Source organism: Pongo pygmaeus, chromosome 3 (genome assembly GCF_028885625.2).
Source record: "Pongo pygmaeus isolate AG05252 chromosome 3, NHGRI_mPonPyg2-v2.0_pri, whole genome shotgun sequence".
In the NCBI taxonomy this organism is placed as follows: Eukaryota; Metazoa; Chordata; class Mammalia; order Primates; family Hominidae; genus Pongo; species Pongo pygmaeus.
In genome coordinates, this window is record NC_072376.2 from 24,825,823 (window position 1) to 24,842,046 (window position 16,224).

Below are 16,224 nucleotides of genomic sequence, written 5' to 3' on the forward strand. Positions count from 1 at the left end.
TGGTTCACGCCTATAATCCCAGCACTTTAGGAGGCTGAGGCGGGCTGGTTACTGGAGGTCAGGAGTTTGAGACTAGCCTGGCCAACATGGTGAAACCCCATTTCTACTAAAAATACAAAAATTAGCCGGGCATGGTGGCGGGTGCTTGTAATCCCAGCTACTCAGGAGGCTGAAGCAGGAGAATCACTTCAACCCAGGAGGCAGAGGCTGCAGTGAGCCGAGATTGTGCCACTGCACTCCAGCCTGGGCAACAGAGTGACACTCTGTCTCAAAAAATAATAATAATGATAATGATAATAAACTAAGTACATTGCATGAACTAAGTCATTTATTATTCTACCAGATCTGTGAAGCGGGACTACTGTCATCTCTATTTTACAGATAAAACAAAATACCAATGTCTCCTAGAGAGCATGTTTACCTCTTTACTTCTTCTGTATTGTTTGTTTGCTAAAGAATAGCTTTGTCCCTTTCCCGATTTAAAAAAATATATATTGAGGGGATGGCCAGGCGCAGTGGCTCACGCCTGTAATCCCAACAATTTGGGAGGCAGAGGCAGGCGGATCTCTTGAGATCAGGAGTTTGAGACCAGCTTGATCAACATGGTGAAACCCATCTCTACGAAAAATACAAAAATTAGCCAGGTGGGGTGGCACACGCCTGTAATCCCAGCTACTCGAGAGGCGGAAGCAAGAGAATTGCTTGAACCCAGGAGGCGGAAGTTGCAATGAGCTGAAATCATGCCACTGCACTCCAGCCTGGGCCACAGAAACTTTGTCTAAAATAATAATAGTAATAATAAATACATATATATGAAATTTTGTAACACAAAATTAACCATTTTAAAGTGAAAAACTCAGGGGCATTTAGTACATTCACAATGTTGTACAATCACCACCTTTATCTAGTTTTTTTTTTTTTTTTTTTTTGAGACAAGGTCTCACTCTATCACCCAGGCTGGAGTGCAGTGATGCAGTCTTGGCTCACTGCTGCCTCAACCTCCTGGGCTCAAGTAATTCTCCCACCTCAGCCTCCCAAGTAGCTGGGACCACAAGTGTGTGCCGCCATGCCTGGCTAATTTTTTTTTTCTTATTTTTATTTTTATTTTTTTGAGATGGAGTCTTGCTCTGTCGCCCAGGATGGAGTGCAGTGGCGTGATCTCGGCTCACTGCAACCTCCGCCTCCCAGATTCAAGTGATTCTCCTGCCTCAGTCTCCCGAGTAGCTGGGATTACAGGCATGTGCCACCATGCCCAGCTAATTTTTGTATTTTTAGTAGAGATGGGGTTTCACCATGTTGATCAGGCTGGTCTCAAACTCCTGACCTCGTGATCCACCCACCTTGGCCTCCCAAAGTGCTGAGATTATGGGCATGAGCCACAGCACCCAGCCTATCTAGTTTTAAAACATCTCCATTACTCCAAAGTAAAACCCTTTAGCCCTTAAGCAGTTTCTCCTCATTACACACTTCCCCCTCCTCGCCCGCTGGCAACCACCAATACATGTCTGTCTTTATGGATTTATCTATTCTGGATATTGCATGTAAATGAAGTCAAACAATATATGACTTTTTGTTTCTGGCTTTTTTCACTTAGTATGATGTGCTTGTGTTTTTGTTGTTGTTGTTTGAGATAGAGTCTCACTCTGTCGCCCAGGCTGGAGCGCAGTGGTATGATCTTGACTCACTGCAATATCTGCCTCCCAGTTCAAGCGATTCTTCTGCCTCACCCTCCAGAGTTGCTGGGACTACGGGTGCCTGCCATCATGCCCAGCTAACTTACTATAATGTTTTTATCCACATTTGGATAATAATAATAAACTAAGTACATTGCATTAACTAAGTCATTTATTATTCTACCAGATCTGTGAAGCGGGACTACTGTCATCTCCATTTTACAGATAAAACAAAATACTAATGTCTCCTAGACAGCATGTCCATTTGCATATATTCTTCGGGGAAATATCTATTCAAGTTCTTTGCCTATTTTTTAAATTGGGCTGTTTGTCTTTTCAAGTTTTAAGAGTTCTTTAATATCCACATTTGGATAAAAACATCATATTAAGACAAACAACCCAATAAAAACATTATATTAAGTGAAAAAAGTTTAATGTTCACCTAGTATAATGTGTTTATCCACATTGCAGCCTGTATCAGTACTTTTTTTTGGCTGAATCATACTCCATTGTATGCATATACAACAACTTGTTGAGCCATTCATGGGTTGAGGAACATTTGGGCTTTTCACACCTTTTGGTTATTGTGAGTTGTGCTGCTATGAATATCCATGTTCATGTACTCGTTAGAGTGCCTGTTTTCAATTATTTGGGGTTTAGATCTAAAAGTGGAATTGTGAGGGTTGGGCACGGTGACTCGTGCCTATAATTCCAGCACTTTGGGAGGCCAAGGTGGACAGATCATCTGAAGTCAGGGATTCGAGACCAGCCTGGCCAACAAGGTGAAACCCCTGTCTTTACTAAAAAAAAAAAAATACAAAAATTAGCCGGGCGTGGTGGTGGGCGCCTGTAATCCCAGCTACTTAGGAGGCTGAGTCAGGAGAATCACTTGAACCTGGGAGGCAGGAGTTGCAGTGAGCCGAGATTGTACCACTGCACTCCAGCCTGGGTGATAGAGTGAGACTCTGTCTCAAAATAAATAAATTAATTAAAATAAAAAATTACATAAATAAAAGTGGGATTTTGGGGTCCTGTGGTAATTCTGTGTATAAATTTTTGAGGAACCACCAAACTATTTTCCATGGTGGCTGAGCCACTTGACATTCTCACCAGCAATGTATGGGGGTTCTAGTTTCTCCACATCCTCCTCAACACTTGTGATTTTTCTTCCTTTTTTAACATCATCCTGGTGGTGTGAAGTGGTAACTCTTTGTGGTTTCTGTTTGCACTTTTCTAATAATGAATGATGTTGAGGTTCTTTTCATGTGCTTCTCGGCCATTTGCATATATTCTTCGGGGAAATATCTATTCAAGTTCTTTGCCTATTTTTTAAGTTGGGTTGTTTGTCTTTTTAAGTTGTAAGAGTTCTTTATATATTCTGAATACTAGGCTCTTATCACATATGCAATTTGCAAATATTCTATCCCACTCATAGATTGTCTTTTCACTTTCTTGATAATGTCCTTTACTTTTTTTTTTTTTCTTGAGACAGAGTCTTACTCTGTCTCCCGGGCTGGAATGCAGTGGCACAATCTCAGCTCACTGCAACCTCTGCCTCCCTGGTTCAAGTGATTCTCCTGCCTCAGCTTCCCAAGTAGCTGGGATTACAGGCACAGGTCACCATACCTGGCTAGTTTTTGTATTTTTAGTAGAGATGAGGTTTTACCATGTTGCCCAGGGTCGTCTTGAACTACTGGCCTCAAGTGATACAACCGCCTTGGCCTCCCAAATTGCTGGGATTACAAGCATGAGCCACTGTGCCCAGCCATTTTTTTTTTTTAATTAAAAAATTTTTATTTCTTTTTTGAGGCAAGGTCTCACTCCATCTCTCAGGCTGGAGTGCAGTGACATGATCACAGCTCACTGCACCCTCAACTTCCAGGGCTCCGGTGATCATCCCACTTCAGCCTCCCAGGTAGCTGGGACCACAGGCATGCACCACCATCCCCAGCTAATTTTTGGTATTTTTTAAGAGACAAGACCTAGACCTTGCCATGTTGCCCAGGCTGGTCTCAAACTCCTGGGCTCAAGCCATCCACCCACTTTGGCCTCCCAAAGTGTGGGGATTACAGGCATGAGCCACCATGCCTAGCAATTTCTATTTTTCGCAGTGATGAGGTATGGCTTTGTTGCCCAGACTCTTCTTAAGCTCCTGGGTTCCAGCCATCCTCCTAACTTGGCCTGCCAGAGTGTTGGTGAGGCTGGAGAATAGAGTCTGGAAGCAGGGAACTTGAGACCAATTTGTGCTGACTTCCTAAAGCTGAATCAAGGGAAAACATCAAGGTCTGGGGGCCAGGAATCTAAGCCCAATTCATGAAAATTTCCTAAGGTGAAATCAGAGGGGAAATACCCAGGTCTGGGAGCACGAACCCTAAGGCCAATTGGCAGGAACTTCCTAAAGCTAAACCAAAAGGAAAAACCCAATCTCCCCAGGCCCAAGTAACAAAGGATCAAAGGCTACTTACTCTCCTACAACTTTCCCCCTTCTCCCAGGATAGAGAGGGAGAGTGCCCTGGAGCAGCCGAGGACTAAGCAAGCGCTACCCCTTCATCTGCATAGGGCATCAATCTGCTCCAGCCTTGGGTTAGCCATGGGCCAATTCACCTCAGCCTTTAATTAGCCACAGGCCAAATCTTTCATCCAGATAAGAAGTAGCTGATAGGAACCTCAAATGGACTACTTAAACCCCCACAAACTTTGTAGATGGGGTCCTTGAGCTGCCTGCTTCATTCCACTCCTACCCTATGGAGTGCTTTCTTTTCTTTTTTCTTTCTTTTCTTTCTTTCTTTCTTTTTTTTTTTTTGAGATGGAATCTCGCCCTGTCGCCCAGGCTGGAGCTCAACGGTGCAATCTTGGCTCACTGCAACCTCCGCCTCCCGGATTCAAGCGATTCTCCTGCCTCAGCTTCCTAAGTAGCTGGGATTACAGGCGTGCCCCACCACACCTGGCTAATTTTTTTGTATGTTTAGTAGAGATGGGGTTTCACCATGTTGGCCAGGCTGGTCTCAAACTCCTGACCTCGTGATCTGCCCACCTCGGCCTCCCAAAGTGCTGGGATTATAGGCCTGAACCACCGCTCCTGGCCAGAGTGCTTTCTTGCTTTAATAAATCCCTGCTTTCGCTGGGTGCAGTGGCTCACACCTGTAATCCCAGCACTTTGGGAGGCCGTGGCAGATGGATCACTTGAGGTCAGGAGTTCAAGACCAGTCTGGCCAACATGGTGAAACCCCGTCTCTACTAAAAATATAAAAATTAGCTGGGCTTAGTGGCGCATGCCTGTAGTCCCAGGTACTCAGGAGGCTGAGGCAGGAGAATCGCTTGAACCCAGGAGGCAGAGGTTGCAGTGAGCTGAGATCACGCCACTGCACTACAGCCTGAGTGACAGAATGAGACTCTGTCTCAAAATCAATCAATCAGTCCCTGCTTTGCTGTTTCATTCTTTTGTTACTTTGTGCGCTTTGTTAAATTATTTGTTCAACCTGGACATCTCACAATGAATGGCTGCCTTCTGGTAATACTGGGACTACAGGTGTGAACCACCACGTTCAGCTGATAATATCGTTTGATACGCAAAAGTTTTTAACTTTCATGAAGTCCAGTTGAGCAATTTTGTCATTTGTTGTTCATGCTTTGGTGTCATATCTAAAAATCATTTGCCAGCCGTGTTCATGGTGGCACACACTTATGGTCCCAGCTAACCAGGAGGCTGAAGCAGGAGGATGGTTTAAGCCCAGCTGCAGTGAGCCATGATCAAACATGGTGCTCCAGCCTGGGCAACAGAGTGAGACACTGTCTCCAAAAACAAAACAAAACAAAATGAAATCATTGCCAAATCCAAGGTCATGAAGATTTACTCCACTTTTCTGCTAAGAGTACTATGGCTGTTATATTTAGGTTGTTGATCCATTCTGAGATAATTTATTTTTTTATTATTATTATTTTTTTAGACAGTCTTCTGTCACCCAGGCTGGAGTGCAGTGGCATGATCTTGGCTTACTGCAACCTCCACCTCCTGGGTTCAAGAGATTCTCTTGCCTCAGCCTCCCGAATAGAGTAGCTGGAACTACAGGTGCACACCACCACGCCTGGCTAATTTTTGTATTTTTCGTAGAGAAGGGGTTTCACCGTTTTGACCAGGCTGGTCTCGAACTCCTGACCTCAAGTGATCCGCCCACCTCGGCCTCCGAAAGTGCTGGGATTACAGGCACCCGGCCCTGAGATAATTTTTGTATGTGATATGAGGAAGGGGTTGAACATAATCTGCATGTGGGAATTCAGTTGTCCCAGAACCAATTGTGGAAGAGTCTATTCCTTCCCTACTGGTGGAGAAAGATCCTTACATGATTTTGATCTCTGTGGAATATGCATGGAGGCAGGTAAAGAAAAGTCAGCCACTCCAAACCCTGGTCTGGAAACAAGCAGGGAGGCCAGGACAAGTTGATCAGCACTTCAAACAAAGGACAGGGAGGAGGACAATTTCTAGAGTCGCAGCCCTGCGTGTAACTGGAGGAGCTGTTCTCTGCTTATGATTTTATCAAATGTAAGTTGAGTGGCACTTTCAAAATAATTTAATTTATAAAATGCAGTTGATAGAATGAATGTTGCAAACCATGTGGTAACATTGAAATCCCATAGTTGGAGCTTAGTACATTCAACATACCCACACACAAGGCTAATTTTTGTACAGGGGAGCTGAAAGATTTCTATCATTTAGGTAATTTACTTCCTCTGTTTGCTTTTTTTTTTTTTTGAGACAATATCATTCTGTCACCTGGACTTCAGTGGTGTGATCTCAGCTCACTGCAACCTCCACCTCCCTGAGTTCAAGTGATTCTTGTGCCTCAGCCTCCCGAGTAGCTGGGAGCATGTCATCATGCCTGGCTAATTTTTGCATTTTTAGTAGAGGCAGGGTTTTGCCATGTTGGCCAGGCTGGTCTCCAACTCCTGACCTCAAGTGATATGCCTGCCTCGGCCTCCCAAAGTGATGGGATTACAGGCATGAGCCACTGAACCAGGCAGCTTAGTAGGGTTTTTATAGAGATCAATTAATTAAAATATGTGAAGTCCTTAGAATAGTCCTTGGCTATATAAGTGGTAGCTATTTGCCATCAAGATGATGATGATGATGATGAATGATGATGATGATGATTATTATTTTATCATCTTCATCATTATGTTCTCCTGACTCTTTAAGGAAGGGGAGAAAAGAACAGTTCACAATATCTGCAAAACAGCAATATATCAAATAATAGTTTTTTTTTTTTTTTTTTTTTTTTTTGAGACGGAGTCTCGCTCTGTCTTCCAGGCTGGAGTGCAGTGGCTTGATCTCAGCTTACTGCAACTTCCGCCTCCCGGGTTTAAGCAATTCTCCTGCCTCAGCCTCCCGAGTAGCTGGAACTACAAGCGCCCACCACCACACCTAGCTAATTTTTTGTATTTTAGTAGAGACGGGGTCTCTCCATGTTGCACAAGCTGGTCTTGGACTTCTGAGCTCAGGCAATCTGCCTGCCTCGGCCTCCCGAAGTGCTAGGATTACAGGCATGAGACACCGTGCCCGGCCAAAGAATAGATTGAACAAAATATTTGTTAAACCTTTAGGATAGAAATTATAAAACTTCATTAAGAGCCTTAAAAAAAAGATGATGCAATTTATCTATTTATTTTTCCCACACCTGAACCACCAATGATGATGCAATTTAAATGATTTGTCTGATAAGGCAAGTCACTCCTCTTTGTCTTTCTCCAAAGTTGTCTTAAGTACTTTTTGTCCCTTTGCTCTTCCAAAAAAATTTTAAAATCAGGTGAATTTACAGATGAATTTTGGGGGGGCTTGAAATCTTTATGAGGTTGAGTTCATGCTCATGGATGAGAAGACTCGGTGTCATAAAGTGAGGGGGTCTGCAGTAGCTGAAGCCCCATGGGACCATCAGCCTTTTTCATATACTCCAAAGTACCTTGCAAAGATGATCATTTTCTATGTGAACATGATGTACAAAGGTTACTAAGCACTGGAATAGACCAGAGGGCTAGAACAGGGAACTCAGAAATAGAGCCTCATATACATGGAAATTTCATCATCTCCAAAAGTGCCATTACCAGTCTGTTAGGATGAAAAGGATTATTCAATAAATGGTACAGTTACTTACGTATATGGACAACAAAATAAAATTGCTTTATTTCTTTCTTTCTTTCTTTTTTTTTTTTTTTTTTTTTTTTGAGACAGAGTCTTGGTCTGTCACCAAGGCTGGAGTGCAGTGGTGCAATTTCGGCTCACTGCAACCTCTGTCTTCCGGGTTCACTCAATTCTCTGCCTCAGCCTCCTGAGTAGCTGGGATTACAGGCATGCACCACCATGCCCGGCTAATTTTTGTATTTTTTAGTAGAGACAGGGTTTCTCCATTTTGCACAGGCTGGTCTTGAACTTCTGGCCTTAAGTGATCTGCCTGCTTCAGCCTCCCAAGGTGCTGAGATTATAGGTGTGAGCCACCGCCGCCTGCCAAGAATGCAAAATATTACAAACTTTTTTGAAATGTAGGATAATATTTTGATGACATCAGATCAGGAAAAAACCTAGCAAAAGCGGAGAAAGCTCAAATCATAAAACAAAAACAAATAAGTTGAATCATATGCATGGGAACAACCACTACAACTTATATCACAGACAAAGAGCTAATTTCAACAAGAAAGAACTTTTTCAAATCAATAAAGTAGCAATAATTCGATAGAAACAGATAGATCACAGAAAAGCATACGTAAGTGGTCTTAAGAATCTAAAAATACTACATTTTTGCACCTTACGTTCAACTTCATTAATAATAATAAGAGAAATACAAATCAATGGTCAGGCGTGGTGGCTCATACCTGTAATCCCAGCACTTTGGGAGATCGAGGCAGGACCATCACTTGGGTCCAGGAGATGGAGACCAGCCTGGGCAACACAGCAAGACACCCTCTCAATTAAAAAAAAATTTTTTTTTTTAAAAAGAAATGCAAATAAAAACTACATTGAGATCCCATTTTTCACCTATCAGGTTGGTAAAAATCTAGAAGTCTGACTTATGTTATTGTCCATGGTAGAGGAAATAGACCCTTTTACAATGCTGTGGGGAGCAAATTTTACAACCCGTATGGTGGAAATTTGGCAATATCTATCAAAATTACAGTTGTACCTACTCTTCGGCCATTTCCTTATCTAGAAATGTCTTCCCTAGACATCTACACACACGTGTGCCATGATAAAAGAACAGGGTTACTCAGTGCACCATTGTTTGTAACAACAAAATATGGGAAAGAAGCCACTAAATATTAATCTTGTTAAATATAAATTATAGTACATTCATATTATGGAATATTATAGAGCTATAAAACGACAAAGAAACTCTCTTAAATATATTACTGGTGTGGAATAATCTCCAGGTTATGTAGTAAAGGAAGAAAAAAAACCCAAGATGCATAACAGTGTACACTAATATTTGGATTAAAAAAGTGAAAATATTTATTGTATTTTGCTTTTATGTGCATAATTCTGGAAGGATACTAAAGGGAATTGGGTGATTTGAAGAGGCAGAGAATAGACTTTTTACTACATGCTCTTTTGTACCTCTTGAATTTTAAGCTATGTGCTGTATGCATTATCTTTCAGAAGAAAGCAATATATTAAAATTGAACACATTTGCTACATTGAAGTTAAAATTTTTGATATAATAAAAGGTATCATAAGAGGTTAAATGACAGTAGGAGAATATATTTTCAATACATGTAACTGAGAAAAGATTCGTATCCAGAGTTCCAAATCAATAAGAAAAAAAAAAATCCAATATGAAAATGAACAGAAAATATGATCAAAACACTCACAGAAGAAATGTAAATGGCCAATTAACATAATAAGAAAGGCTTATTATAGTGATCAGGAAACTATATATTAAAATGAGCTATCATTTTACTACAGTTGATTGGAAAATGTTTTAAATTCTGACACGTTCAAGTATTGGTGAGGATATAGAATATAGAGAATACTCACAGCTTGCTGGCAGGAATGTAAATTGGTATTACCACATTGGAGAACTACATGGCAATAAAGTAGAAAATATGCATGCCCTTTGACACAGTAATTGCACTTTTGGGTACATAATCTAGAAAACTTCTAGAACATTTGCATAAAAAGATACGTACAAAATATCCATTGATGTGTTATTTGTATTAACAAAAATCAACAAGAAAATGAATAAACAATGTTATCATTACAAAATAGAATATTATATAGCAATATTCCTATTCCAAGATTCCTATATGTATCAATGAGAATAAAATATAAACACGTAAGATGGAGTGAAAAGCAAATGGTTTAAAGAATATTATTTAAATAAAATTTTAAAACACTCAGATATTTCTATGTAATGTTTGTGCTAATCTACGTATGTAGTAAGAGTATAACAAGTACAGTGGAATTAGAAACATTAAATACAAAAAACGCCAGGTGCGTTGGCTCATGCCTGTAATCCCAGCACCTTTGGAGGCCAAAGCAGGTGGATCTCTTGAGCCCAGGAGTTCGAGACAAGCCTGGCCAACATGGTGAAACCCTGTCACTATTAAAAATGGAAAAATTAGCTGGGTGTGGTAGTGCATGCCTGTAGTCCCAGCTACTTGGGCGGCTGAGGTGAGAGGATCACTTGAACCCAGGAGTCAGAGGTTGCAGTGAGCCAAGATCACATCACTGCCCTCCAGCCTGGATGACAGAGTGAGACCCTGTCTTGAAAAACAAACAAAAACAAAAACAAAACTCACGTAATCCATAAATGTATACACCTACAATGTGGCACAAAAATTAAAAATAAAAAAAAAGAAACACTAAATTCAAGTCATGGTTACCTCTGGGCATAGACGGAGGATGAATCTTTTCCTGGCTGTGTGACAAGAACTAGTTTTTTTCTACCACGATAGGAGTAGGGAAGAAGGGTTATGGGATATTTTTTGTGGCTATAATATTTTGTTTTATAAAAACCCATGATTGTGCAGGGCACAGTGGCTCATGTCTGTAATCCCTGCACTTTGGAAGGCTGAGGTGAGTGGATCACCTGAGGTCAGGAGTTTGAGACCAGCCTGGTCAACATGATGAAACCCCATCTCTACTAAAAATACAAAAAATTAGCTGGGCGTGGTGGTGCGCGCCTGTAATCCCAGCTACTCAGGAGACTGAGGCAGAAGAATCGCTTGAACCCAGGAGGAAGAGGTTGCAGTAAGCCAAGATCATGCCACTGTACTCCAGCCTGGGCAAAAAAAGCAAAAACTCTGAAAACAAACCAAAACAAAAAACAAAAACCACAACAACAAAAAACAAAAACACTGATTGAAAGAAAAAAAGGAAAAAGTAACAGCTGGTTGGTGGGTGCACTAGTATTTTTTTTTTTTTTTTTTTTTTTTTTTGAGACAGTCTCACTCTGTTGCCCAAGCTGGAGTGCAGTGGAGCGATCTCGGTTTACTGCAACCTCTGCCTCCCAGGTTCAAGCAATTCTCCTGCCTCAGCCTCCTGAGTAGCTGGGATTACAGACATATGCCACCAGGCCTGGCTAACTTTTTTTGTAGTTTTAGTACAGATGGGGTTTCACCATGTTGGCCAGGCTGGCCTCAAACTCCCAATCTCAGGTGATCCACCTGCATCAGCCTCCTAAAGTGCTGGGATTACAGGCATGAGCCACTGCATCCGGCCTTTTTCTATACTTTTTGATGTTTGAAACAGATCATTAAAAATAAAATGAGGCTGGGTGCAGTGGCTCACGGTAATCCCAGCACTTTGGGAGGCCGAGAGGGGCGGATCACAAAGTCAGGAGTTCGAGACCAGCCTGGCCAATATTGTGAAACCCCATCTCTATTAAAAATACAAAAATTAGCCAGGCGTGGTGGCGGATGCCTGTAGTTCCAGCTACCTGGGAAGCTGAGGCAGGAGAATCACTTGAACCCGGGAGGCAGAGGTTGAAGTGAGCCAAGATCGGGCCACTGCACCCCAGCCTGGGCGACAGAGCAAGACTCTGTCTCAAAAAAATAAAAAAATAAAAAATGAACAGAGGAGGAATTTAGCATAGAATGCTAAGGAGCAAAAATGTTTTTGCCAGGGTTTACTTTCAGTTCTACCATTTGTAAGCACTGTGACCCTGGGCAAGTCACGTAATCTCTTTAAGCCTCATTTTCCTCAGCTGCAAGATGGGGATAATTATAGTAGCTAGAAGATTAACTAAGATAAAGGTTAAACAATCTTGTGAATGCATGGTCCTTGTACATAGTAAGTGATAAGTTCCTAAGACCAACGGATGACTCTAATCCTTTAAAAGTTGAGAAAGCCATGTTATCAGGCATGGGGGCATGAGCTGGCAGTTCTTGCATACTTTCTTGATAGGTAAGAAGTTGCAGGCTTCTATTGTTAGATCCACAATCTAATGTTTTGGTTAAACTATAGCTACAGCATGCAAACCCTATAATAATTTTAGGGTTTAAGGATAGTAGGAAGATAGGCTCAAGATGTGTAAGTGTTAATGTATTTTCTCATGTAAAGGAAGGTTCAATACTGTTAATATAATATGCACGTGTCCCTCGTTGTGTCATGATTAGCATATACAGGGAGGAAAGGGCTGTAATTAGTATATTAAGTCCTATAAGCATAATAGTGACATTTGATCAGGAGAATGAGGCCATAGTCACAAAGAGTTCTCTTGCTAGATTAATGGTAGGGAGTAAGGCAAGGTTAGTAAGATTTGCTAGAAGGGGCTATTAGTGGGAGCAGTGTTTGAAGGCCTGGGGTAAGTAATATGGTTCGTCTATGGACTCGCTCATAGTTTGAATTTGCTAGGCAGAATAGTAAGGATGAAGTGAATGCGTGAGCAATTATAAGGATGATTGCACCTGTAAAGCTTCAAGGGGTCTGGATGAGGATAGCCATAATAACAAGTGCTATGTGGCTTACGGAGGTGTAGGCAATACATGATTTTAGATCAGTTTGTCGTAGACAAATAGAACTATTCCTCACAGGGACAAGATGAGGATCGGGTAGGCTATATATTCTGTTAGGGGGGTGAGGATAAGAGTAAGCTGTATCATACCGTAACTGCCTAGCTTTAGGAGTACTGCTGCAAGAACTATTGAGCTTCTATATGAGCTTTGAGCAGTCATAGGTGAAGTCCATATAGAGTTATTTGTACTATACAAGCCATGATACATGCTAGTCATATAAGATTATTGGATAAGGAGGTTAATAGCTCTTGGGTAGTAAGTATTATTACTAGGCCAGGCGTGGTGGCTCATACGTGTAATCCCAGCACTTTGGGAGACCAAGGCAGGCAGATCACCTGACGTCAGGAGTTTGAGACCAGCCTGACCAATATGGAGAAACCCCGTCTCTACTAAAAATACAAAATTAGCCTACCGTGGTGGTGCATGCCGGTAATTCCAGCTACTTGGGAGGCTGAGGCAGGAGAATCGCTTGAACCCGGGAGGCGTAGGTTGCGGTGAGCCGAGATCGTGCCATTGCCCTCCAGCCTGGGCAACAAGAGTGAAACTCTGTCTCTTAAAAAAAAAAAAAGAAAAAAAGTATTATTACTAGCATATTTAGTGACCTTGATATCTTTTGAGTATAAACGAGTGTTACAAGTAGAGGAAGGGATCCTACTAATGTGTAAAATAAGAAGTATGAGCTTGCATTGAGGGGTTCTGGTTGGTTGCCTCAGTGGGTGATGATAATTAGGGTAGGAACTAGCGTGGCTTCAAAGAGGCTATAAAATATAATTAGTTCTGTGGCGGTGAATGCTATGATTTAAAAAGTCTGTAGGGAAATCAATATAGAAATATAGAGTTTTTTTCATGGGGGTGATTCATTGTACAGGTGATATTGGCTTGCTAGAATTGTAAGAGGTAGTAGTCAGGTTGTTAAGATTAGAAGAGGTGATGTCAGCAGGACAGAACAGAAGACTAATGAGAAATTGGATGAGTTATTGTTGAATTGTTTAAAAAATAGTAGGCTGATGAGGCTGATGAGTGGACTGTGGATAACCAGTTGATTCAGATTGTAGAATTTTTAGAGAATCATGTCATTGGTAACAGTATAATTGTTGGAATAATAATATTTAGCATTGAAGTAAACTTAGATTTTGTACATAATCTAGGCCATATGTACTGGAGATTGAAACTAGTAAGGCAAGGCCCACTGCAGCTTTGCAGACAGCAAATACTAGGAGGATAATGGGTATTATGGATGCTCGAGCAAAATGTATATTTAAAGTTATGAGAGTATTTATGATAAATATTGATAGGGATATTAGGTGTGATCAATAGACTAATACTCCTAACAGTGATATGGTGTATGCTAATATAATATTAATGTAAATAGAGGGCATTTGGTAAATATGGTCTATCATAATCTAATGAGTTGAAATCATTTATTTTGACTTAAACTATTTACCAATTCAACTCAGTCTAACCCTTTTTGGGATCAATCATAAGTCAAGCCTAGGATTAAAATGGTAACTAATATAAGGGCTGTGCTGATTATTAGTGTCAGGTTGGTTGGTTGAAGGGCTCATGGCAGGTGTAGTAGTAGAGTGATCTCTAAGTCGAAGAAGAGGAATGTGGTGGCTACTGGGAAGAGTTTTATGGAGAAGGGGAGGTGGGCGGAGGTTATTGGGTCAAATCTGCATTCATGGGGTTGGATTTTTCCATATAAATATTAAGTTGTGGGAGCTGCAATGCTATTATTAGTAGTAATAGGGTCAGTGAGGTGTCGGTTACTAGGCCTAGTGTCAGGTTGATTACTCTCTTTCAGATAGTATCGAAACTAATTGATTGGAAGTCAATGGTACTGTTTATACTAAAAGATCCTCATCAGGAGATAGAGACATATAATAATAGTCATACTACATCTACGAAGTGTCAATATCAGGCAGCGGCTTCAAAGGGAAAGTGGTGGTTGGATGTAAAGTGGTATTTTAATTGGCAGAGGAGACAGAGAGAAATGTTGATCCAATAATAACGTGAAGTCCGCGAAAGCCTGTGGCTGTAAAGAATGTTGAGCCATAGAGTCCATCGGCGATAGTAAAGGGGGCCTCAAAATATTCCTAGACTTGTAGAAAGGTAAAGTAAATACCTAAGGCAATTGTGATGGATAGTGCTTGAAGTATCTGCTTTCGATTACCTTCTATCAGTCTGTGGTGAGCCCAAGTAATTGAAACTCCTGATGCAAGGAGTACAGATGTATTTAGGAGAGGGACTTCTAAGGAGTAGAGGGAGAAAAAGCCTGTTGGGGGTCAGTGTCCCCCTAATTCTGGAGCTGGGGCTAGACTAGAGTGGTAGGATGCCCAGAAGAAACCAGCAAAAAAGAATACTTCTGAGATAATGATAGAATTATTCCATATTGGAGGTTGCAAATTAATCAGTATTAGTATAATCTTCATCTGACCAGGAAAAGGACATTTTTAAATCACTTTGACTCTCATCTCTTGACTCTCTTTAGAAGGTGAGATTTTGGTCTCAGATTTGCATGAGAAGTAACTGAACATAAGGATATAAGCTTGGAACTTTTTTTTTTAATGTCTGGTATTAAGAAGCTGAGTTCTGATAAGGAGCTGCTAATTAAGTCTGTAAGGATGTGGTGCTGATTAACCCAGCTGTACCTGCTGGTAGAAATCCTCTGAAATAATGAAGAGCTGTCAAATTCCTCCAGCAATGTGGGGCCACAGGTACAAGCTCAGCTCTTTTGCGTTTGTTTTCATGTAATCTGCCAGGATACCCACAGCGGCACTTACTGCAGGCTTCTCGGTAGAAAGAAAAAAATACACCTGACCAGTCCTTCCACAATGACTTACTGTGTACTTTCTCTGTGTCGGCATTGTACGAATGCTGGGGGTGTCTCAGAATTGCCCTTGCCTTAATAACGCAAAAATTCTATTGGGGAGACAAAGCAAATACCAAAGAACTAAGACTTGGACAGATGACAAAAGTACATAACTGTTTCATGGAGTGGTCAAGTCAATGAGCCAGGGAAATTTACAGGAGGAAGGCTTCAGTGAAGGCTGCAAGGCGGCAGCTCCAGCTTTGGTGTAGACAAATGGAGGTTGAAAATAACCCACCTCCCACTTCCATGGGAAGCCTACACTTCTCTGTCCCTTGACTTTGACTTACCCATGTGACTTGCTTTCGCCAGTGGGATCTCAGTGGAAGTGACGTGATGGACGTCTTCAAATATGTTTGCACAGTTGTGCTTTCGAGGCTTTTTGCCATGAGATTGCTGGAGAGGTCAAATTTTACACTACTCTGTTATATTTTGTTCCTGGGGGTCTGCAAATTAAAGTAACAAAAGACAGGGGATGGGAGAAAAGGCATACATTTTTATTAATGTTTGTACGCACATGAGTTTACAGAAAAAAAGTAAAACTGAAGTGGTTAGACTCAGGGCCTTATATACCATTTTAACAAAGGAAAGGGGCTTTGGGCTTTGAGAAATGATGAATCATGGGGAAAAAAGTGACTAGGAAATATATGGCGAAGGTAATGGAAGATGAGTTATTTTAGC

The 16,224-nt window shown here is 41.3% G+C and overlaps 1 protein-coding gene across 1 annotated transcript; it reads right to left on the reverse strand.

Moving 5' to 3' along the window:
- Positions 1-1,028: 1,028 nt before the first annotated feature.
- On the reverse strand, positions 1,029-15,541 carry LOC134739500 (putative uncharacterized protein PRO2829; the record flags this gene model as incomplete). Its single annotated transcript, XM_063664396.1, has 3 exons — positions 15,518-15,541; positions 3,669-3,761; positions 1,029-1,076 (listed from the first exon to the last, which is right to left on the reverse strand). Coding segments are annotated over exons 1-3 (165 nt in total), but the record flags the coding sequence as incomplete, so codon positions are not given.
- Positions 15,542-16,224: the final 683 nt, after the last annotated feature.